At 38.4% G+C, this 24816-nt stretch overlaps 1 protein-coding gene across 2 annotated transcripts in view; it reads left to right on the forward strand.

Annotated features, from left to right (window-relative positions):
* Positions 1-24816, forward strand: part of Cwc27 (CWC27 spliceosome associated cyclophilin) — a 166422-nt gene that overhangs the window by 15516 nt on the left and 126090 nt on the right. For both annotated transcript variants that reach the window (XM_040728867.1, XM_005065573.4), the window contains exons 8-10: positions 9192-9271; positions 10124-10157; positions 12556-12713. In XM_040728867.1, the coding sequence (XP_040584801.1) occupies positions 9192-9271; positions 10124-10157; positions 12556-12713 (272 nt within the window). The remainder of the gene's footprint in view (positions 1-9191; positions 9272-10123; positions 10158-12555; positions 12714-24816) is intronic.

Here is a 24816-nt window from a genome sequence, read left to right on the forward strand (position 1 = left end):
TTGGAAGAGAGTGAGCACTGAGACCTGAGAATTAGATTAAGCTTCATAACCCAGTTCAGCTTTACCTGCTTATGATGATCTCCTGTTTCTCCCCGTGCTACCAGCAAGACAGACTGAAAAACACACCATTGTTGTTCTTGTCTTCTTTATCCTTGTGCTTTCATCAGTAGTGAGCATGGTTTAGATAGGGTCATGCTGAGCACAAACACTCGTGCAACAAAACTTTTTCTAGGGAGATGCTAAACACATCTACTCAACCTAGCTAGGGAGTTCACAGCAGACCAAAGTGTAGATACCACCAAAGTCCATCTTGGTGAACCAGTGAGTTTTATTGGGGTTATTTACGAGGGAATGGAGCCGAAACAACTCAGACAGCTGCATCACCAAAACCCATCTCAGCATGGCTGATAGCTCAAAAGCTGGGAACGTAGAGCATGCAGCACAGCCAGCAAGCAGATCAACAGAGTGTCCCTTCCAAGGCTCAGTTAATGTAAACCTCTTCCAGGCAGCATGGCTATTTTTCACTTGTTCCAGGTAGATAGTCTGTTTTCAGAGTCTTTGCATCTTGGCTCCTCTGAGAGTGATTCTCAGTGTTCTTTATTGTTTTCCTCTTGGGAGGTAGGGGCCTACTGAATCTGGTTGGCTTCAGGGACTTCCTGAAGCTATTTTGAAGTGTTTACCTTCTGGCTTAAGACACTTCCCTGCAGTGTGCTTCAATATCAGGGGAAACTGCAATACAATAGCACTCTCCTTATATGCCCACATTAAAACTGAATGAAAATGGGCTTGTGGAAAAGATAATTTGTCCCTGATTCTTGCTTACTTTTTATAGTATCAATTTTAACAACATGAGATCAGTTACTACTATCTATAAAAGATAGGATGAATATTTCTTTTGCCTTTTTATCTTTATTCTGAGCCACTTCAGGAAACGGTTGTATATTAGATTTCAAAGGTAAATTCATTTTTAAATGAAGACATTCCTGCTACAATCATCAAGAATTACTCTGCCACCATGGTGTTGAAGTTATCTTCTGTAGATGCCAGCAATTGGTGTTGCATTGTTGGTGATTCAAATTTGTACCTCATCAGAGTGACGAATACAGGATGCTATATGCCATAATTCCTGGGGTTTTTTAGTGAATGGACAAAACCATAATTGTTAGATCTGGGAATTACCAGTTCTTGGTTGATGCTATCTAAAGCTGTCAAATTCTGCAGGGCATAGAAGAGCATATCTGTAATTCTAGCACATGGAAGGCAGAAGTAGGAGGTTTTCAAGTTTTAGACCAACCTGAGCTATATAATCCTGTCACAAAACTATGTCAAATTTCCCTATGCCCTTCTTATGGTATCCCAATCCCCACTTTTCTTTTTTTCTGGTATGTTCTCTACGTTTCTTCTGTTGTTCTCCTTGTTTCCTTAAGAATTAGCTCCACTGTCACCTCACATTGCCTCTTTTCCCCCAAGCTGAGCTAGATATGCCTTTCTTTGACTATTTGCCTATGTTAGCAAATTACATTGCAATATAAGTAATGCTATGCATTACTTATGTAATAAACTTTAGGTTATTAATAATTTAGTTTATTGCATAAGTAATTCCTTTAACAATTATGCTATATAGCCATTATTTCTGTAACTGTCAGTGCTCAGGGACTTCTCATTAGGGGATGGTGGAATGAGAACTGGGCATAGCTTTATAGCTTTATAGCTTCTTAGGCCTCTGGGATAATTGTGAGTGATGCAGAAATCTCCCCTAGCCCAAGCCATTGGTGATGCAGCTGAGAATTTTCACTGGCAGTGCAGCACTCTTGACCTGCTTGCTAAGGTCCTGTAACCTAGAGAAAGAAGATGGGTGGTGGGTGGAGTTGTCTTGTATTTTTGTTGAAATAATGTTTCTGGTAATAAAGTATGTTTTTCTTATAGTTACTTTAAATGAACTAGGAAATTATTTTGAAAATTTTCTGTTAGCTAAAATTAAATGTACCAAGCTTGTCTTCCTTCTGCTGCTTTCTGTTTCCAAAGGATAAAAATAATATGCTTAAGTTCTACCGCATATTGAGAACTTACACAATCCATTGCTGCAAGACTGAAATGTAAAAAGAGTCCATCAAGGTAACCCTGGCTTCCTCTTTCTTAAACCCGAGAAACTCCCAACAGCTGAGAAAGAAGAAAACCCTTCCCTCTGCCAAGGAAGTTGCAGCCGCTAATATTTTTCAATGAGAATTGCTAACCCAATGCTGCGGGAGCCACTGTAATCTCCAATCTGACCTTGTTCTGGAGGGGAGGGGTGCTGTGATAAAATCCTGCCACATAGCTGCATGTCGTGGCTTGCTTGTTTCTTCCCGTCCAGTCGTTTAGTAGATAGCACTCTGAATAGCCCCCTACTTTCTCAGCCCTTGGCCAAGGTGAGACTCTCTTACCCTCCGCACCTCACTATGTTTTGTGACTTTTCTGTCCCTCATATCAGTGCCCTCCAAAGCTTCACTTCTGACTTCCCTCTGCACTATGTTGTTTTTTTAAATAGTTTTACTTATTTTTCATTTTATATGCATTGGTGTTTCACCTGCATGTATGATTGTGTGCGGGTGTTGGAGCTCCTGGAACTGGAGTTCCAGACAGTTTTGAACTGCTGTGAGTGTGCTGGCCATGGAACCTGGGTCCTATGGAAGAAGAGCCAGTGCTCTTAACCATTGAGTCATCTCCAAACCCAGTGCGTGGCCCTAACAAGCTTTCATTGAAGAAGTTTTTCAGGTCAGTTTTTTCCTTTTGTTATAATTGTGATTAGCCTTGTTTAGGCCTTCTGTGTTTCTGGCCTGAGCTGCTGCCCTGTCTACCCATGGGTCTGACATCTCCCTTTTCTTTTCCTTCCAGTCATGGCTACCAGAGTCACCTTCCTGAAGCCTAATGTTGCTGTAGCCATGGCTTCCTTGACTCCCTACTTTCTCCTAAACTTTATTTCAGATTAAATAACTTGAGATAATCTTTTTTTTTTAATTTCTTTTCCAGATCCATGGAGTCAGAATTTTTTAGTAAGAGGTTTAGTAAAACTGTCACCAATGACTTCTCCTGGAGTTTTCATAGCAGAGAAATATCAGGATCACCAGAGTGGGGGATCTATGTGGGTCACTGTTTGCAGTTTTCCTGCTTGAAGTGTCCTGTTCCACATCTAGATGCTAGAGATATATTTATTTTCAACACCCAAAATACCATCTTTTCTAAATGTTTTTTCCAGTGTTTGTAGATCTGTTCTGCTTCTACCCTAATGTCTATTGTTCATGTTATCCTGTGTTTCTTTGCAAAGCAGTTGTTTTGCTCTATTATAAAGGAGGCTGTGATTGTACTCTTCAGTAGATCATTCCAGTTCTCTGTATTCTTTGCTTTAAGGGCTGAATAAAGTTCTAGTCTGTGAGCTCCTCGAAGGTAGATTCTGTTCATCTCTGGATCAACAGTAGAGTAGCAATAGCTTAGATTCAATATCATTGAAATCATACAAATCCATTGAGACCTCATTTTTCCCTGACACTATGTGATCATGAATGATTGCTTTCACTTTCAGGTTTTCTTTGTGTAAGATATATCTGTTGTGAATAAAGATACTTTGATACATTAAACCATCCAGAAAGACACCATTGAAGGTTGTGCCTTTAAACAGAATGGTATCTTTTATGTTGTAATTGCTATTTTATTCTTGGACTTAAAAAGCTGAACAAGGGACTGGAGAGATGACTCAGAGGTTCAGAGCACTGGCTGATCTTCCTAGGGTCCTGAGTTCAAGTCCCAGCAACCACATGGTGGCTCACAACAATCTGTAATGAGATCTGGTGCCCTCTTCTGGCCTGCAGGCATACATGCAGATATAACTCTGTATTCCTATTAAATAAATAAAATTTTAAACAAGCTGAATGATTGTAACATGATCAAAATTATTATATAGAGGCTGCTACCCTCTTGTCCAAACATTATAGAAAGCTGCTCAGAAACCTTACCACAGGCTGGACATAACTGGTCAGTGTCTTTCCTAAGAGGCAGCCTGAGCAAGCTTAGGGTACATGTGTCTCCTCCACCTAATGCCTTGTAGCTCATTCTGGATCATTTATCTGTTTCCATCTACTATGTAATAGACAACTGAGCAATTATATTTGAGAAAACAAAACAACCAAAAACAGTTTGAAGTTCACTCACTTAGAGGACAGAAATTGCTCAAAGATCTGGATAAAAACTAAATCTAATTTTATTTGTGTTTATTTAGTTCATGTACAGTTATTCAGACCATGAACTTGTTTCACATACAGTTTCTTCTTTTTGGTAAAATGATAACTTGATATACAAAAAGGAAATAGACTGGATATTAGATGTGGTCTTAAAATTTAGTCTCATTTCTAAGTGTTGCGATAACTAGAGCCAAAGCCAAGTGAATCCTTTAGTGACAGAATGATTTGAAGTTTCAGTGCTTGCATGAAATTAAATATTTCTAAAAGGCTTAAAAGTAATTGTTCCATTATTCACTTGCTTATCAGGTTTCTTTTTTCAGCAACTCCACAGTGGTAAGCGTTATTCCAGAGCTAGATTGCAAGTTAATAATTGCTACGGTCTCAACTGAGGCATTACTGTATGTGAGAGAAGAAATCTGAGTCCCCTCTGGTTTGTGGATTATCAGTGTGAAATTACACACACGCTTTCACCTCACTCCTTTATGTATGCAAGGTGTCTCTCCCACGTGGATTAGCTTTGCTTTATTTGTCTCAGTATCTATGTACTACCTGATGAAAACCTCTTTGAAATCATAGAATTTATAGCTCCAAGGGATCTAGTCCAACTTCCTTTCTTTATAGCTGAGGAAACTGAGACCCTGGCTAAGTGACTTGCCAGACTCACCTGTTTCCTTTCGGATAGGATTGCATGATAGAGCACTCTGTTGACTTTCTCATGCTGCTCCTATGGGTGCGTGAAGAAATCTAATCTGGGAGATAACACTGTCAGATGGATTTGTAGCTGACTGAGTACTTGGGCCCAGAGAGTGCTGTCTTGTCAATCTATGTCTGATATTTTTTGTTTTTTTTCTTTTTTAACTCTTAAGTTGAACCATAATAGGAGTATTTGTGAATTCTGTATGTTAGTTCAGTAAGTCCAGAATGTGTAAGGCAAGACAGAGTAGATAGTATATCTTGAACTGCAGCCTGGACACTCAAGTGTTTTTTGGTTTTTTGGTTTTTTTGGCATGTTTTTTGTTTATGTTGCTTTTCATTCTGGGAATGAAAGTTGCTCTTAAGGCCTCCAGTTACTAAGATGAGGCCCACACATATTCTGGAAGATAATCCCAAAGCCTGCTGATCTAAATTAGTCACATCCAAAAAAATTCAACATCTAGACCAGTGTTGCCTGTAACACTGGGCATCATGGTCTCGAGAGGTCATGGTATGAATGAACTATCACAGTTAGAGGCAGTGCCCAGACATCCTGACTTGTTGACCACTGTTGTTCCTGTCTGTCAGCATGCCTTCTAGCTCTTTCTGCCTTCTTCCTTCCTTCCTGTACTCTGTCTATTTTGATGCTAATGATATTTTTCTGCTATTTTGCTCCTCTTTATTTTTCAATATGAAATTCCAGGTCCACCCCACTTGGTGTTCACTTTTAGATATGCTGGCAGTCAGTTTTGACTTTCTTGCCAAGTCTTTATGCAGAATTCACTAAGTATATGTAGTCTTGTTTTTAACATCTAAAACCTTTAGCCAAATAATGGCCTTAAAATAGGTCATTCAGGAAGAATTAGCATTAAAAAGAGAGTCAGACTTCTGTTCCAGTCTATTCTAATTTTTCCATTCTTTGCTAGTTACTTTCTGTGCTGCCACAGTTTACTGTAGTGGGAATGAGTGTGCATTTAAAAGCTGCTTTTGATCCTCTATCTCCATGCTAACTCAGTTTGAAAACTTAATTGAAATCTAGAGTGGTAATGGTTATTCAGCTTAATTTATGAGTTCTTCCTGTTTTCAGGTCTTATTTTAAATCACCATGAAACAAGTTTATTAGGCTGTTTAAAGTGAGTTTTCATTTGAGAGCTCAACAAGAACCTCATTTTACTTCTCTGTCTCTGTCTCTCTCTCTTTTTTTCTCTCTCTCTTTCTAAGTAGCCCTGGCTAGCCTCAAATATGCAGTTTTCCTGTTTTAGTCTCCTGAAGGTTGGGATTACAGCATGCAGCACAGCACTGTAAGGTTGGGATTACAGGATGCAACACTGTATTTGGGGGGAACCTTCTTTTTAAAAAAGTAATTATTTTAAATTGACAAATAAAGTTATAAATATTGTATACAAATTAATGTGTGTACAGTAGGATGTCCGAGTTAAGCTAATTAACATACACCCATTTCACCTACCACATACATGCTGTGGTTGAAATGTCTCCGTGGGCCTGGAGAGATGGCACGGTGGTTAAGAACACTTGCTCAGAGGACACAGGGTTGGTTCCTAGCACCCATTTGGTAATTCAGATTTATCTGTAAATCTAGTTCCAGGTGATCCGTTCTGACCTTGAGGTTACCAGGCATGAATGTGCTGCACATACATACAAATAGGTAAAACATTCATACACATAAAATAAGAAACAAAAAAAATTGCTGTGATTCTCAGGAAGATAAGAACTCACTTTTAATAATTAACATTACAAATTTTGTGCACGCATTTAATTTTCTCCTGTGAAGTAGGTAAGGCTGCTATTCTGTTTTGTAGCTAAGTGTTCTGAGATCTTACAAATTTTATTGCTTCCACATTATAAGTTTTCAGCTAAAAGTTATACGATTGTAGGATATTACATTTTGAACCTCATTTGATCAGATTGCCATCTTTTGCTGTTGTGACTATTTTGAGATGGAGCCTCAAGGTGTTGCCTTAGTAGGCCTTTATCTCCAGGGCTGAACCGACCCTCCTGTTCAGCCTGAGTACCTGTGATTGAGCCCAGGCAGGTGTCACTTTGGGCAGCACCTGTGTTATTGTCCTGTGTCCTTCCTGCTGTGCTCCCTTCTGTTTGTGAACAACTCTCCCAGTCTCCATAGTTAGACAAAGGCATTGATGAGTCATTCATTTTGTCCTTTCATCACTCCTGAGCTTTTAAAGAGGCTGTGGAACAGCAAGTGCAGACTAATGGCGTAATTTAGAGTCTGTGATTTTTAAAACTACAAATGACAGTGTATTTAAATTCACTTTTTTGTTTTGTGATAAAAACTAGACTATTGATGTTTCTTCAGAACTGGACTTGATTTGCCAGTGTGAAATTTGGTTTCCACTGAATAACAGGAAGTAAGATATATCCCAAATAAAAATGTTCTCTTCACCTCATCTGCTGACCAATAAAGATACAAGATCAGAGTTCTTCTAAAACTGCCTTTCTAGTGGTCTAGTAAGGCAAATTATAATAGATGATACAGGAAAATCAAAACAGCAAGATGCCATGGTATTTGGAAAAACCCAGACTTCCAAATTCCTTAAAGTTAGATTATTGTTATAGTTACTGATGATTTTCAAAACCTTTGGTGATGGCATGATGCTCCTTAATTAAAATGTGCTTTTGTGCTCAGGCTGTAGCTCCAGAGAACACTTGGCTAAGTACATGTGAGGACGTGGGTTTAATCCCCAGAATTGACACCTCCACTGCGTCCTCTTCTTCAGCCCAGGTGCTGCAGTCTGCGCTCTTCTTTGCGCTCTCCATTGCAACATTGCTGTAGGAGATGCTGTTAAAAGCTTTACTTAGTGTTCGAAGCATTATAAAACCCAGCATCTTCAGTCTGCGAATCTTTGGAAGATTTGTAGAAATCTAACTCTTTGAAAAATGAGCTGTTGCGAGAGTTGGAAACTCTGCACTTGTATGGAGATATTTTTAGCAATAAAGTACAGGCTGATAATGCAAAATAATTTTTAAAAGACCCTTAGATTATGTGTTTATTTTACTTGATTTTATCTCTGATGCACAGAGAATTCCATGTTGATGCAGAAATGCTTAAATCTTTGATTTTTTTTTTTGGTCGTGGAGGTATTTGTTTTTAAGGTATATACCTATCTTAAAGTAATACCATCAAATTTAAGGACCTGTTCACAAATTAATCAGGGAAACAGAAGGGCAGTTTAGAAATTTCCTACCATACAGTAGGGAAATACATAGGATAGGGCTTGCAGTGCTTGGTGTCTGTGGGAACCTAAAGGACATAGAAATGGATCCATTTGAATTCTGAGTGTGCTAATTTAAATCCCGATCCTCGTCAACTGGTTAGCTTTGTGTTTCCTAATTAATAGCCTACTCTCGACTGTAAAATGCAGCTATGTTCTACACTGTGTGTTTGCATTAGAGAGGGAGAGTGTTAGCACTATGGCTGGCATCAAGAACACACTTAATAAATTAGAACAATAACAACAGAAAAATTCCAGTTCCACTTTTTATAGTAGCTTTTTGCAGTAATGATTCCTCGTTTGTTTCCCTATAAAAATGTCATTGTTGAGAAGATGAACTTTGAAATGAAAGCACTTACTTTGATATTTGGTCCCTGGTGAGTGTTATCATCTTGAAATGTGCTTCTGAGTGTCTGTCTTTCATTTGATAAATAGCAACCTCATCTGATTGCTTGGAATGCTTTTTAAAAGTCGTCTTGTGCAGCATAGACTATATAATGAAGGACAGTGGTGTGCATATATCTCAATTTATTCTTGGGCCCTACCTTGTAAGGTTTTAGGTTTGGGTTGTAGGAATTAATCAGTTGTGTGTATATCATAAGTACTTAGAGCTGGCAAGCTATAGTGCTTTTGCAGTGTCACTTTTTGTTGGGAAAGATGATCCTAAAAAGTATGTCTTAAGTCATGAGTGGTTCTGCATTCCTGTAATCCCAGCATAAGAGATGCTGAGGCAGAAAGGTTATGAGTTCTAGGTCAGTCTGGGCTACTTAGAGAACTCAATGCCATCTCAGGTTAGGACTGTGTCTTAAAAAACAAAACAAATAAAGATTAAGAATTTAAATGATTAAATGAAGATCCCATTTTCAGCCAGTAGTATTCTTATTTCTAAAGCTTTGGTTATAAGGAACTTTTCAGAAAAAATGTCTTTTGTTATTCATACTATGTTCTTACTAAATGTCATGCAAATTTGGTAATTTTCTTTTTCAGAAGACTTTTAGTTTCCTACTCTCAACTATATTGTGTTCTTTCCCAGAGCATGAAGGGAAGAAGTAAAAGCAGCCATGACCTGCTTAAGGACGATCCGCACCTAAGCTCCGTGCCAGCTGTGGAAAGGTTAGTGCGGTCTTGAAAGCTGACTCCAGTTTTTAGACTTTATTTCATTCAGTTGCTTCTTTGTTAGCAAGCAGAGCTCATAAATTTCCTAAGCCTAGCCAAAACAATAATACATTTTGATAAGTGATTCATCTTAGCCTAGTGTGAATACTAGGAACTGCTGTAATAATTGCATGCTGCATTGCTAACTGTCTTTGGGGCATTTTTGTTTGGATATCATGAGTTAGCGCGAGAGTGCAAGGTTACTGGGAGAAGTGGCCACATTCTGGGCCGATTTTCTGTGTGTAAATTCTCACAACTTTCAGAATTGACAGAAATCTGTCTTAATTGTCTTTGTTGCTTCTGTTTGAGAGGTGGGATATTAATGAATGTTGAATGTATTAATTACACATGGTATATTAGCCAGTCTCAGACAGAGCTAAAATTCTGTTGTACTGAGCTTAACTCATCTTTAAAACTTCTATTTTAAAATACTGTTTCTTAGTATCCTTTAATTTGTAGGATTTGGTCCCTTTAGCCAGAACCTTTTAAGTTATAAAAAAAATCGTTTTCTGCGAATGGAACAGCTTGATGGTGTTTGCTTGTATTTGAAAAAAAAAAATCCAGAGAATTCTTTTATCTGCTGCGGGAGGATATCTCTTCCTGTTTATAAAAGGTGACTACGTTTGAGCATGTTCCCATCTGTTGTGCAGTGCCATTGTGAGAGTGCTCTGGAAAAACAAAACAAAACATTAATCCTAGCAAACTAGTTATAAATTCCAGTCTACACTTTATATAAATGAATATATAAGTGAATACTTCTATTAGTTTCACTTTGAAGCTAAAATGCATTTGTTTTACTTATTTTTGTAGTGAAAAGGATGATGCAACAGGAGATTTAGAAGATGTGAGTATTCATTTTAGTACAAATATAGCTTGGACAATTTATAAATAGGTCAAAGTTTTACAAATTACATTTTCCTTAAAACCATATAAATATATGTAATTTAAAATGAAAACAATTTCTTTTGTTATTAGAATATTTACTTCCAAATAGATTTGCATATTTCCCCATAGAATTGCAGTCTCATACGTGAATTTCTGCCCTGCCTTTTCTGTCTGTCACATAACATTATGTGGAAATGTTATGATTTTATTGTGTTAAAAGTTTAAATGTGATGAGTGAGCATCCTTCATGCTATATGGGAAATACATAGAGGAGTTATTTGTAATAGTATATTCCTTTGTATACATTTATTTGAGAAGGTTCTCTTTTAAGATTTACCTTTTAAGAAGATTCTCTCTTAATGTTGTGGGACAGTTTGAAATACTCCAGGGGCCAGCAGCAGGCCAGTGTGACCAGTATAGTGAGGAGGAGAGTGGGGAAATGGGCAATGGAGGGACTGGCGTGCTTACACAGTGCCACAGCTCTGCGAGGGAGTTTGGGTTTCACCTTAAAGGTAATGAATAGCAGTTGAAGGCTATTGGTTAGAAAGGCAGGTTCCTAGTCCACTCTGCATTTTAGAAATCATTGTTAGCAACATTACAGAGTGCAAGTAAGAGGGAGCAGGCCGGGTAAAGGGAGCCGTGGGAAAGCTGCCAAAGGAGATGTACTCTGCGGAGGGAGAGGAGGCAGGAGTATAAGATAACCACACGTTTCTGGCTTGGTGGCCTTGTTAGCGAGGTACCAAAGACAAGACAGGCTTGAAGTTGGGTGGGAGATGAAAATTAATTAACAATTTGTATATTTTTGGATGAGTTATATTGAAGACATCTGGTTACAATAATATGAGCTAGAAAATATGGTTTTGCTCTTAAGTTTATGATTGGGATGAGGTCACTTAAGGATAGTGTTTGGTCTCTAACCTGTTTTAGATCCCAGAGCCTTTTAATGTGTGGGTCCTTTCCCCAGAAAGTATCTATACTAAGTTTATGACTTTGCAAGAGATTTGTTGTATATTTGCTGAGGCCCAAATATGCCATGTCTGTGTCAGTGTTTAGGAATGAATATATGCCATTTCTGTGTCAAGGGTTAGGAATCTTGTCAAACAGAGACTTTTGGTTCAGTAAGTCTGCAACAAGATTTGGGATTATATGTAATCAAAGGATAATTTGATTGATTGTATACTGATACTTTCCACATATGAAAATCAATATAAGTATTTAAACATGTAGATCTTTTTGTTTTGTTAAGACAGGGTCTCACTACATAGTCCTTGCTGGCCTGGTACTTGCTCTGTAGATCAAGCTGGCATCCCTCTTAGGGAAGGGACCACTCTGACTCTGCTTCCTGAGTGCTAGGATTTAAGGTGTGTGCCATTAAGCCTGGTTGGGTTTTATCATTTAACTTTGGGAGTCAGAGAACCAGACTTTGAAAAACACGCTGTAGGGGTTCATAACCCTGAAGTCAGTAGTCCTGTCTTGCTGTAGTTGGCAGGCCAAAGAATCACAGGGGATGGAGAACCCCTTTGGTTTAGTTTCTTCTTTCTCTCCCTTCTCTCTCCTCTTCAGTAATGCTGGGAATACAAAGTAGTGGGCAAATAGACTAGACTTTAGTTTTTGTGGAGTATTCTCTTAATTGTGTGAGAAATAAGCAAACAGACAAACAAAAAACCATGTAAATAATAAGGACTGTAGAAATAAGGAGGAAAGAGATATATGAGGTGGGACAGTGTTTTCTTAATCTTTTTTTTTTCCCTCTGTTAAGTGGGTAGGCAAGGAAAAATGCAAGCATTCAGATATTTAGAGTAAGAGAGTTTCAGACTGAAGAGAATGACTTCAAGGACATGATGCCAGGGAGAAGGTAGACAGCCTCAGGCACGTTGGGGACTCATTGCAAAGCTTTCAGAAGAGCAGTGACTGCTGTGTCTTACATTAGGAGCCCAAGGGGGTTGGTTTGGTTTGATTTTGCTGTGGTGTGGGCAATCTGATGGGATTGCCCCAGGTTGCTTAAGTCTCAGCATCTGCAGGACACTCCTGTTTGAATGAATTGCTGGTTGATGTTATGCTGACCAACTGCCTGCAGAACCACATTTCCTACTGGGAAGGACAAGGCTGTGTGGTACAGAGGGAATGCTACACAGAAGAGCTGGTGGAATTGAGCCCATTATCCCTCTTGGGAACCCAGTGTACATTTCTAGCCTAGAGCAGAATGCAGGGGTTATCCCAGTGGGAGAATAGTCTTCAAGCCCTTACTGGTTCAGAGCTACACAAGGCTGGCCTAGAACCCAGCAAGCATCTAAGATAGTCTCTGGAAGTAAAAGGGGAAACAATGCCTGGAAAAGACTCACTTTTAGCTTTTACAGGATGGAGAAGATGAGAGTACAGATCGTGATGAATACATTGATGATGATGAAAAGAACCTGATGAGAGAAAGAATTGCAAAAAGGTTAAAAAAAGACACAAGTGCAAATGTGAAATCAGCTGGAGAGGGAGAAGGAGAAAAAAAGCCAGCCAGTCGCAGGTGAGTCAGCCATTATGCGTCGGGCGTCTGTACTTCTGTCTTTTGATGCTTCTCTTCACCTGGGACTGAGTACTTGACATCGCATAATGTTTCTTAACTGTTAGGTTCTGAAAAGTCAGCCCCTTTTGGGGCCTAAAAAAAATCAGAATTAAAGTAAATTTAATTCTGTACACAATATATTAGCTGCATGTATGAAATTGTGTTAGCTCAATACTAATGAGAACACTGAATGATTTGTATAAGAAAAACATCTTGAAAAACTTTAGGTCAGTAAAATTTGTCTAAATTGGTGAATAAAGTGGCCTTGAAAGCATTCTTAGACATCTTTTCAAGTCTGATTGGATCGTGCCTCTCTGATAATTGGCACTGTAAAATAAATTTCAGTAAGTGCTGCAAGTTCTGTCTAGTGGTAAAAGTTTGTTGGATTCTGCTTTTTTGAAATTCAGAGCAGTTGAAACCCCCTACCTATGTGATTCTTTATTACAACTCTAGGATATATACATCTTAAATATCACTGCTTTACAAAGTCATAGGATGTCTTTTCTTCAGTTGATCTCTGCAATACAATAGAAGTACACAGAAATTGCGTGTGTGTGTGTGTGTGTGTGTGTGTGTGTGTGTGTGTGTGTGTGTGTGTGTGTGTGTTTCCCAGCTTCATGTGGGAAGCTTTAGGATCCAGGCATTACCTTGGCAGAGGTTCCTCAATATTTGCTTTGTTTAGCTAAAAATAAAAGTGATAGCCAGAAATATCTACTGATGACATAATTTTTGTAGTCAGAAATAGAATTTAGAGTTCAGAGTGGTGGTACACTTATAATCACAGCACTCAGGAGTCAGAAGCAGGCTGAACTCTGAGTTTGAGGCCAACCTGGTCTACAGAGTGAGTTCCAGGCCAGCCAGGGCTGTTATATAGAGAAACCCTATCTTGAAAAACAAAAACTACATAAAAGGGGGGGGGGGGCGTGGAAAGAAATGCAAAAAGAAAACTGATGGTCATGGTTTTCGAAGCTGAAGTCAAGATAGAGGCTACAAATTTGATGTTTTCATATGGTAGAGGAGGCCTGTGATGTCTCCTTTTCAAAACAAATGCTTTTTTATCATAGAGTCTAAACGTCTCCAAAGCTTAGTCACATCGTGTTGGAGGGCCACCAGCATTTGGTAAGGAGAGAAGAGACTGGAAGACATTAGGGAGGCTTCTGTCAGTGTCTGTGCATGAGAGTTGGTGACTACCTGAACTAGTGACTCTAAAGCAGGGTTCTCAACCTATGGGTCGAAACTCCTTGGGATCAAACGAGCCTTTCAGAGGTCTACTTAATGACCACTAGAAAACACAGATTATTTACATTGTAATTCATAACAGTAGCAAAATTACAGTTATGAAGTAACAACGAAATAATTTTATGGTTTGGGGTTAGTGCACCATGAGGAAAAGGATAGAGGCATAGAAAGGTTGAGAAGCCCTGCTTAAGGGTGCTTTACAAAAGAGTGATGTGATATTTGAATCAGAGGTACTGTTGATCTTGTCATTGTCTTGTTCTCACCATCATTTCTCATATAGTCACATATTAGAAAATATCTAGTTATCTTAGCAGTCTTTCTGTTTTTATAGACCAGTATAATTTGCATATTTTAAATCATAAAATATTAAGTTTATGAGTATCTTTTTTACACTCAGTGTATTAGGAAAAAAACTTTGTTAAAGTACTTGCAAGTCTACCAAGGAAAGTAAATTGAAGAAATTAATTAATTCTGTAAAAGTGGTCTTAAAACATTAGGTAAGGACTTTACATGGTAGAAGGAGAAGACTGACGCTGGCAAGTTGTCCTCTGACTTCCACATTTATGGAGGTTGTTTTAAATAGATACATTTGAAATAAATGTATTTAATTTTTAAAATTTTGGGTAAATGTAAACATTGTGAATATTAATTGATTTTATATTTTTGTATAGTAATTAGTATATGTTCCTAGAAAATATGAAGCAAAAATTTATTTATGACTGTTTCTGTGTTCACTGAAATGTGTGTAACCCACATCCTTTAACCACCCCTCAGAAGAGGCCCTACTACTGCGTAAGCAAACCAGAATTGTTGTCACAGGTTCATAAAAACCTTCAACTCCCATTTATTCTTATGTGCACCCAAAGCTGGATGAAAGTTTAAGATGAGCATGTCCACCCACTGCTGATTGACAGTTAAGGTAGTACCTTCTGGAAATGGAAGTCTTAGCTGAAAGCTTAACTATGAGGAAACTTTTTTTTTTGCCTGTAGGTGGCACTCAGTGGCTACAAGTTAGTCATGTGAAAACCAAATTGTGAATTCTGCCCTGCTTATTTATTTCTAGCCTTGGTGTTCTAGTTCAAAATAAATAGCTAAACATTAAAATCAGATGGGACAAGTAGGCTAGTCAAATATCATTTGTTATGATTGTAGCCATTATGAAACCACTGTCACTGTGCATTTTCTTAATTTTTAATATGAAAAAAGCAATCATAGTACCAAGTAGTTAAACAGAAATATTAATCAAGGATGAAGACCTTATGAATTGTTTAAGCTTTGAATTATGAGATGTGTTAATATGAAATCATAAGTGAAGCATTCGTAACTCCTGAGGCCTGAGTGAACACTTAAATTTAATGTCACTAACTTTAGTCCTTTTCATCTTCCTCTGTTGAGTTTGCAATATGTGACTGGCATGTCTCATGGAATTTTGAGTTATTTTCTCCTCTAGAATTTCTAGACCTCCCCCAAAAAAGTATGTCTCAGGCTTGCATGAGTCTTGTCATACAAATGTTCTGCTTTTGATTTATAAAAACACTTAGAAGTGTACGTTTTCCATGGTACATAAAGTTTGTTTTCTTTCAAAAATTAAAAAAGGTGGCCTGATAATTAAATTTCAAAAAGTAAAGATAACACCTTTAAAATGATAGTACAATTTTTAAAGGCTAGTAAAATTTAAAAGATCAGAACACGTGAACCTTCCAATCAGTCAACTTAAAGCCTTAGAAGCCTCATCTGTAGGTTGTCCCCACTGTCTCCTTGGGACCTTTATGGGCAATGAATGGAACTGAACAGTTGTAGGATGCCACTTCACTTTTCTTTCTCTTATCTTATGGTGTGGACTGAAGCAAGGAGTGAAAAGACATGAAGAAATAGAAATGCATGGCTTAAAATCTGGATAATTGGTCCTCACATAATACTTGGCAATTATGTCTTTGGTCTGGAGTAATAGTGGTATAAATATAGGCAGCATATATATAGTCCTGGTTTGAATATTTGCATACTTTTACCAGAACTTGATGCTGATTATTTTTTTATGTGTATCTCTTAACTAGCCACTCTATTTTTAACTTTAATCTAAAATATTTGTTACTCTTATTGCTAGCCACTGTAAGAACTATTGGGTGCTAGGCTCTGGAAACATGAAAATACAAGAGAAATGGTTTCTGTCTGCAGATGTTCATTGTCTAATTGGTGTTGTTTGGATGAATCTCCCAATGTCCAGGTGCAACGGTGTTCAGAGACTGAAGGGGTGATTATTAGGGCATGAGGGCAATCGTACTAATTAATGTGATTACTCTAAGAGTGGCTTAGTTATTTGGGCAATGGATACTAATAAAAGTTTGCCTACCCTACCCTCCCTCTCACATGTGCATGTACACACACACACACACACACACACACACACACACACTTGCACACACGCATGAACGTGCACATGTTTTTGCCCTTGTGCTTCCCACCCTGGACACAGAGGAGACCCTCTTCATCCGCACTTGGCAAGAGAGGTGCAGAGGTGGTCGCCCATGCCTGCAGTCCAGCATTTGGGAGGCTGAGGTGGGAGACTCATGTGTTTGAGATCTGCCTGGGCTGCATAGTGTGTCAAAACCACAGGTTTCATATGTGTTCCCTTAATTCTAGTAAGATAAAGCTTCTTTTGTACCACTGTTTAAATAGTAACACGTGTATGAAGCCCAGTTCTTTAGATTAACGTTGCTGGTCTCCCCAAGCAGACTGGATGGTTTGTTTTACTGTCTTTACCTGTTATGGTTAAAATTTTGGAATAGTATTGGTTATAATATAAACCATATCATACTTTAGTATTTCTGGCAAGTTTCCTCTATCATACTGTTTCGAGCTTTATTGCAGGAATTTGGGATATTCTCAACAAAACTGGTTCTTGAAGTGTTTGAAATAATACACCATTTTTAAAATGCCAAGTCATAGTTCACTGAGAACTAGTTAATCCATATGCAAGGGGTCACCTTCAAACTAGCCTCCTCACCCCTCATATACTTGAACTTAAACAAAACATGTCCAGAAATATAACAGCTTTGCTGTTTTTACAATTAGATTCCATATGGCAGACAGGAAGCTATGAAATGCACACTGGGGGAAGAGAGGCCTGTCAAAACAGGCAAGGGGCATTTGCATGTCTTTAGAATATATTTACTTGTATTACCCTTGAGAGTTGCAATCTATTGATCTCACAACATCTGTTGTTTATGGGGAATATAGTTGCACTATTGAAATTTTACAGGAAAACATTTAAGTCATTCAGCATTTGATAAAGAATTCTCTATCCTGGAAGATATATTTCCATTGAAGAAGTTTGCAATACTGGTCATTTTGAATTCACCTGTTCAAATTCCTTGGTTTTGCACAAAGCACTTAACATTGTACAAAAGCCTGAAGGGAATTATGGCTAGTGATTCTATGTAGACTTCTCTTCTTCCATCATTCCCCCTCCTCCCTCTGCCAATTCCCTGCCCAAACTAGTGATTTTTGCCATCCTTAGGATACCACTTGAATTTTCCATGTACATTGAGTATATTTTAGGTCTCTCAAGCCAAGGAGTTGTTCTGGCTTTCTACGATTACTTACTGTACTTTTCCAGCATGGCTAGGCACTTTGCCAAGTATTTTTCCCCACAACAAAGTTACAAGGTATACTTTGTGTTATTATCCTTGTTTTGACAAGTGAAACAAAGAAACCTAAAGCACAGGACTTGTAAGTGTGAAGTGTCTTGCCTTTTGTTCATGGCTGCATGGCAGCAAAGCCAGTGCTCAGGCTACAATGATCTGTGCCTCCTCAGAGCCTGGACAAGACCCTGTCAGATGTGGCAGCTAAAGAGAGCCTGGCAGGGAGCACCAGGTTCAGTGAAGAACCTATTTCTAGAAATAGGATGGAGAAGTGATTGAGGAGACATTAACCTCTGGCTACCCACACAGTGCAGCACACTCAAATCTCTCTCTCTCTCTCTCTCTCTCTCTCTCTCTCTCTCTCTCTCTCTCTCTCTCTCTCTCTCTCTCTCTCTCTCACACACACACACACACACACTAATGCATATGCATATGAGGGGGTGGATAGAGAGACAGAGAGATGAATGAATGATTTTAGGCAACCCCCTCAGATAAATAAGTGTGTGTATATATAAACATTTCATAAATAAACAGACAAAATTTTCAGTAGCTTGGAACAGCTTCTGTTTCTCTCTGGTGAAGAGCTGCAGGTCAGCTCCATATTATCTTCATCTAGGGCCTGGAATGCAGCTTCTTTATGAGGTAGTGTTGGTAATGGTGGTTGTATTAGCAGTAGTAGTGGTTTAGTAGGCTCAATGGTTAAGAACATGTGCTGTTCTTGCAGAGGACCTGGAGTTGGTTCCCAGCACCCACATGGCAGCTTACAACCACCTGTACTTCAGTTCCAGGGCATTCAGTGCCCTCCTCTGGTTTCTGTAGGCACCAGGCATTAAATGGAGCACGTGAATACATGAAAACAAACGCTCATACACATACAATTTCATTTTAAAATTGTTTTTATTCATTGAGAACTTCATATATGTATGTATGAATGCATGTGCATGTATGAATGTATGTATACAGTGTATTTTGATCATATATAACCCCCATTAACCCCACTCAAACTCTCCCTGGACTCAACCTTCTATCCCCCACCCCCACCCCCTCCTGCCTGCCAACATAACAGCTCCCAATTCATGTTCTCTGTATTTTTTTGTATCACAGAGTGTAGTTAGTGATGCCCATCTACACATGGAAATAGGCCTGTCTACTGGAGCATTAGCAACCTTCCAGTGGCCATCCCCCCCAAATTACCTTCTTTCCCCCAGAAGCCATCAACTGCAAATAGCTCCTCAGGTAGAGGTGGGGCCACATGTACCCCTGTGTTATCCGCTGGAATTTTGACTATCTTGATCTTGTACAGGTGAACAAGGCTGGGTGAATTTATGAGTGTGATAGATAGCATTGCCATGTCCAGAAGACACATCTCATAGCATCCTTCCCCATCCTATAACTCTTACGTTCTGTTGTTTTCAAGATACAAATGATAAGTTATATTTATACAGTAAATAAGTATGAACAGTCAACACAAATCCAAAATCAACCACCAACCCTGGGACTGAGAAACATCAGGGTGACTTCCTTCAGGATGTTCTTCAGGAAGGGTATGGCGGCACGTGGGCAACACTCATGGCACCGGCCAGTGGTCTATGATCAGTGCAACAGGTAAAAGGGACGTGCACTGCATGGCTGTGTGAGGAAGGCATCCAGTGCTCCCGGGGCAGGGCCTCAGTAAGAAGGGCTCTTGTCTCCTGCAGCAGAATCACTGGCCAGAGGAGTAAGAGGTCCCTGGATTGTTCTCCGGCAAGAGAAGACCACATGGAAATACTTAGATTATTAGAAATGGGTTAATTTAGACAGAGCTAGCCACTAAGAAGCCATAGCCAGCAGCCAACATTTCATAATTAATATAAGTCTTGTGTCTTCATTTGTGACTGACACAGCTCTGGGACCAGGCTGGTGGCACGAAAACGCATGTTATATTCAGTAAGTTCTGTTCATAAATGCATGGGTATAGAGCCATCCACATATTTTTAAATCTCAGAAATATATTAGCCTCCATCTAGGTCATGAATGCTGTGGTGGTTTGAATGAGAACAGCCCTGATAGGCTCACATATTCAAAAGCTTGGTCCCTAGCTGGTGGCCTGTTTGGGGAAGGATTAGGAATTATGGCTTTGTTAGGGGAGCTGTGTCACTATGGATTGGCTTTGAGACTTCAAAAGCACACATCAGGCCTAGTTTTTCTCTCTCTGGCTCCAACTTGTAAGTTGGCAACAAGTGTAATCTTTTGGTTACTTCTCCAGTGCAATGCTTACCTGCTGACTACCATTGTACTACTGTGATGGTTATGGGCCGACTCTCTGAAAGTGTTAGCAAGCCTCCAGTTAAATGCTTTCTTTTATAAGTGTCTTGATCATGGTGTCTCTTCACTGCAATATAAAAGTAACTTAACAAATACACATCAGATTTACTGCTCCTAATTGTTTCAGAGAATGTTTACCATTATTAATTACCCATTTTCTCATCCTTGTAGTCTTACTGCATGTGTGTACCATAACTCCTCAATTTGCTTGGGCAGAAGAAGGGGAAAAAACTGCATAAGAATGTTTTAGGTGCTAAACCACCTGCAGTATTGTTGTGTTCTGTGTAGCATATGCTTTTGGATGTTCCTGTTTCAGCTCTACTATCCTGTACCTATTTCATATTTTAAAAAAGGGGGAGTGAGCAGCCAGGATCTCTCTGGAAGTATCTTTTGATCGCTAACTTTGAAGTGATGAATTTTATTTCACTCCTGTGGCATACCAAGCACTGGATTTCAATCAAGACATGTAGCCAAAAAAAAAAAAAAAAAAACCAATTAATTGTTCAAACAGTCTCAAAGTAAAATTGACAGGCATCTGTTGTGACTGAAAAGTCCCTTTCTTGTGAATAAATGCAGATATTGACACAAATTAACTTGTTAAATAATTTCTTTATAAATTGTATTATCTACTTGCTTTAGGAATTCATTAGATCAAATACGTATTTGTACTCACCAGGTAGGAAGTTAAATTTGTTCTTTGCTATGCATTTGACTATTGTTGATGTTTTACTCTTTGGCAATTCGAGGGTCCTGCCACCTAGCTCCCAAATAAATCATACACATAGGCTTATTCTTAGTTATGAATGCCTGGCCTTAGCTTGGCTTGTTTCTAGCCAGCTTTTCTTATCTCTCTACCTTTTCCCTCTAGGCTTTTATCTTTCTTCTGTGTTTCTTTCTTTACTCTTTCTTCTTGCCTGGCTGGGTGGCTGACCCCTGCCATCCTAGTCTCCTTGTTCTCTTGCTATGCCCTCTTTTCCAGGTTTCTCCTTCTATTTATACTCTCTGTCTGTCAGCCCCGCCTATCCTTATTCCTGCCTTGTTATTGGCCATTCAGTGCTTTATTAGATCATCAGGTGTTTTAGACAAGCCAAGAATCACAGCTTCACAGAGTTAAACAAATGCAGCATAAGCAAAAGTCACACACCTTAAAATAATATTCCCCAACATTCGATTTTTCTTGATTCTATAAAAAGTGTTTTCCTAACTTTGAACATTATGTGATATTTTCTCATTTCCTTTCCTTTGGGTGTTTGGTTTTTTAGTTCTATTAATCATTACAAATTATTAGTTGTTTTCTGGATATACTTGTTTGTTCAAAATATTTACAGTAACTTGAAATATCTTTAAAACTAGATTTGTGAAAGGAGTTATTAAAAAACAAACAAAAAACCCTTGCCATGGCTTCAGAGTATTCAGTTAAATACTGTGTCAGCTTGAAACAAAGACTGGAGTGTGTGAGGCCCTTGTATTTATATCCTTCTGGAGGTTGGTAAGATTTAGTTTTAAGGGAACTTTATATGTACTTGCCTTGTTACCTGAAAAAATGTTCAATAACAGACCTGTGACAGTACATTTATTATGATGGAAGATGAGGCTTTCAAATTTCCATGCCACTAGACTGGCCTAGCTTTTGAAGGCTAAGAAAACATTTCATTCCTCAGCCTTACTCATTTGTTCTTATGTTCATTTCTGTATTCACAGGTAGAGTTTATTAGTATTCCAGTAAAGTAAAAATGATATTTCTTTTTCTTTCCTTCTTTCTCTTCTTTTCCCCCCGCCTCCTCCTTCTTTTATTCTTCCCCTTTTTCTTTTCTTCTTCTTTTTGCTTATGCTATATATTATGATAAGACTTTTGGAATAAAATGTTCTTCCACTTTACCAGATGGGTAAAGGTCTTTACAGGCTTTTCTAGTCTGTTAACTAACAATGAAATTATGCTTGTTGCTCATCTGTTTTCTATTTATTGGTAGCAAAAGTAAATATGCTAAATAAAGTTAAAAGCAAGTTGGTATACAGATTTTTTTGTCTTTTCTAATACAATCCTCAGATGTTGATAGAAGACAATGGCCTTTTAAAAAGACGAAGTGAAAATGTTCCTTTTTTGCCTCCTTAGTTTTATTTCTATGGTGTGTCAGTTGATTGTAACAATTATCAGTAGGGTGGAAGGGACAAAACATCTGCCAAAGTCCTATGTGTGGCCTGGAGCAAAACCTGGTGCACCAGCCTCTAGAAAGAGGATGTAGCCTAAGGATAGTTAAACTACTTGGTATGTAAATATGATTGTAATATGAAATGCTATTTAAATTACCTAAATCCTTGGGATGTAGGTCCTTCCAAATCTCTCGCTGTGTATGGAACTTCTACTAAGCTGGGAGTAGTGACACCTGCTTATAACTCCATCCTCTCTGGAAGCCAAGGCAGGAGTAACCCATGTCCAGGCATGTCGGGTTGCAGGGTGATTTTATGGCCAGCCTGGCACAACCCAGTGAGGCCTTGTCCCAATAAAGTTTTTAAAATAGGCTGACAATGTAGCCTAGTGAGAGAATACTTGCCTAGTATATATTAGACCCTGAATTCAGTGTGAGTTCAATTCCCAGATTGCACAACAACTGGAAGTCACTAATCAGAGTATTTTTCACAAAACACTGGTTTATAATTTTTTTAAGTAAAAACAATGTAAAAGGCATATTTCCATTTGAAAAAAGTAATTCCAAAACAAAAGTAGATTTGATTAGTCATAATTTATAGATCTTTACTCTTTATGAAAACTGAAATTGCTGTAAATTAGTGTAGGTGAACACCTGCCATCTGAAAAGGTTAAAACAAAATTCAAACACATAAAACCTTTACAAAACTGTAAATCAGACACGTAAACAGACTGTACTAAAGAAATTCACCTCACCTGGCCTTTTGTAAAGGTTGGAAACTCCCAGTTTTCTGACAGAGCAATTGCCCAGCCTCTACATAGCTCTTCCTCTACAGTAGTGTGTCTGCTTAATACTGGTTGTTGCATTTCCATCTGATTAGAAAGATGGAATTCTTTTGTATGGAGTTATACCTGAACTAGAGGAGCTTAATCACCATATTATATTTTCCATAGATATAGTTACCAGGAGGGATGCTGGAATTGTGAATCAAGGATGCAGACAGTAGGTACAAGGGCATAGGTGAGAATTTGATACCACAGTAGCGGAAGGAGTTTGTGTACACGGATATGCATGTCTTCAGGGACTTTGGTAGAAAGCGTTAGAGAAGTAGAGTAGTGCAGGTCATGATGGGCCTGCCTTGAATCACGGGCTTGGAGCCTGAACTCTGTCCTCTAGATGGTAGAGAACAACATCAAGATGAAATTGGAAAATGACATAAGCAAGTTTCTTTATGGAAAGGTCACCCTTGTAATGCTAGGGAGGGAGCCAAGATGAGATGCTAAGGAGGCAAACATGATGAAAACCTGTGCTAAGGCAGTACTTTGCCTGCTAGGTGCTTTACATTTCAAAATCCCACCCCCGGCAGAGCCTGACAGACAGCCTTCTAAGCTCAGTGAGCTCTGTGTGAAACACAAGTGTAGGGAAAGCACAGTAACTTCATGTGGGAGGGAGAGTTAATTTTAATTGTATGGATCAGGAAGTCTGCATGTATTAATCTGGTCCTTGAAGAAGAAGTAAGGTTTGAATAAGGGGAAGTGGGTGGGAAAGGGAATTTCCAACAGAGAAAACCAAGAAAAGTACATAGTGTTCTTGAGGAATAATCTATTGTGACCAGAAGAGTGGATGCAGTTGGAAATGAAGCTGGAAAGATGGGCTGGGACCAGATGACAAGGGAACTTTTAGGGTACTAAAGCATAAATATAACTTACTTCATATTTTCATCGGATGTACCACAACAAATATAAATCAAACTTTTTCAGATTGAATAAATAAACTTGGAAGAACAAAGTTGGGGGAATTTTGTGTTTTTCACATCTGGATAGGAGTAATATAAATAGGAAAGTTTAATGAAATTACTGTATCATGCTACTTTATGTTCTATAGTTTGAAACTCAGTAGCAGAACACATTAGTGAATGGGTAGTGGGACTCAAGGACAGGTGTGCATCTACTAATGACCCGATGAACACTGATTTCTTTCTAGTTCTATTTCTATCTTAAATATCCTTTTAATAGTGAATTTTTCACTTTAGTAGCAACTGTGATTTATGACTACCCAAGGTTGCTAACTATAAATGTGATCAGAGTAAGTCAGTGGTTTTCAGATTATGTCCTTATGTTTAGGTGAGATGTATCTTCTCTTCTTGCTAAGTAGGATTTTTTAAATGAAGTAAAAAAAAAAAAAGACATACAAAACCACTTTGAAAAATGATGCCACTGATGGCATATATTGATAAAACTTAAATGGCTTTTGATGCCCTACAGTCTAGTTCTCTTGGTTATAATTGTGGGACAGGTCACTTTCTAGTATTTTTTACTAACCATACATACTGAAATTAAACTGAAAAATTGACTTGTCAATTAATTACTGATAGTTACTAAGCATATATAGGAACCTGAGTAGAATTTAAAGACCTATATATACTAAAAGTATGTAATACCAATGACATGGAAGAGATGGACGAAGTTCCTGGAGTGATTTGAAGAGGCAGGTTAAGCCTATCTATGGAATTAAAGGCTGCCATCCTTGATAAGAATCCTAGTTGTCTCATTTTGCACATTCCCTCTTGGCTCCAGAGAATGTAATCATATCAGATACATATATTGATTAAATCATGCACAGGGAAATGATAAAAAGTATCAGATGGTGTAGATTATTTAGTGCTCTGAATACATAGAAAATCTCAAGTAGAATTTCAGATTAGGTGAGGTTTGTTTTCCTGAAGGTGTATTT

This window comes from Mesocricetus auratus, unplaced genomic scaffold, assembly GCF_017639785.1.
Source record: "Mesocricetus auratus isolate SY011 unplaced genomic scaffold, BCM_Maur_2.0 Super-Scaffold_100020, whole genome shotgun sequence".
Taxonomy (NCBI): domain Eukaryota; kingdom Metazoa; phylum Chordata; class Mammalia; order Rodentia; family Cricetidae; genus Mesocricetus; species Mesocricetus auratus.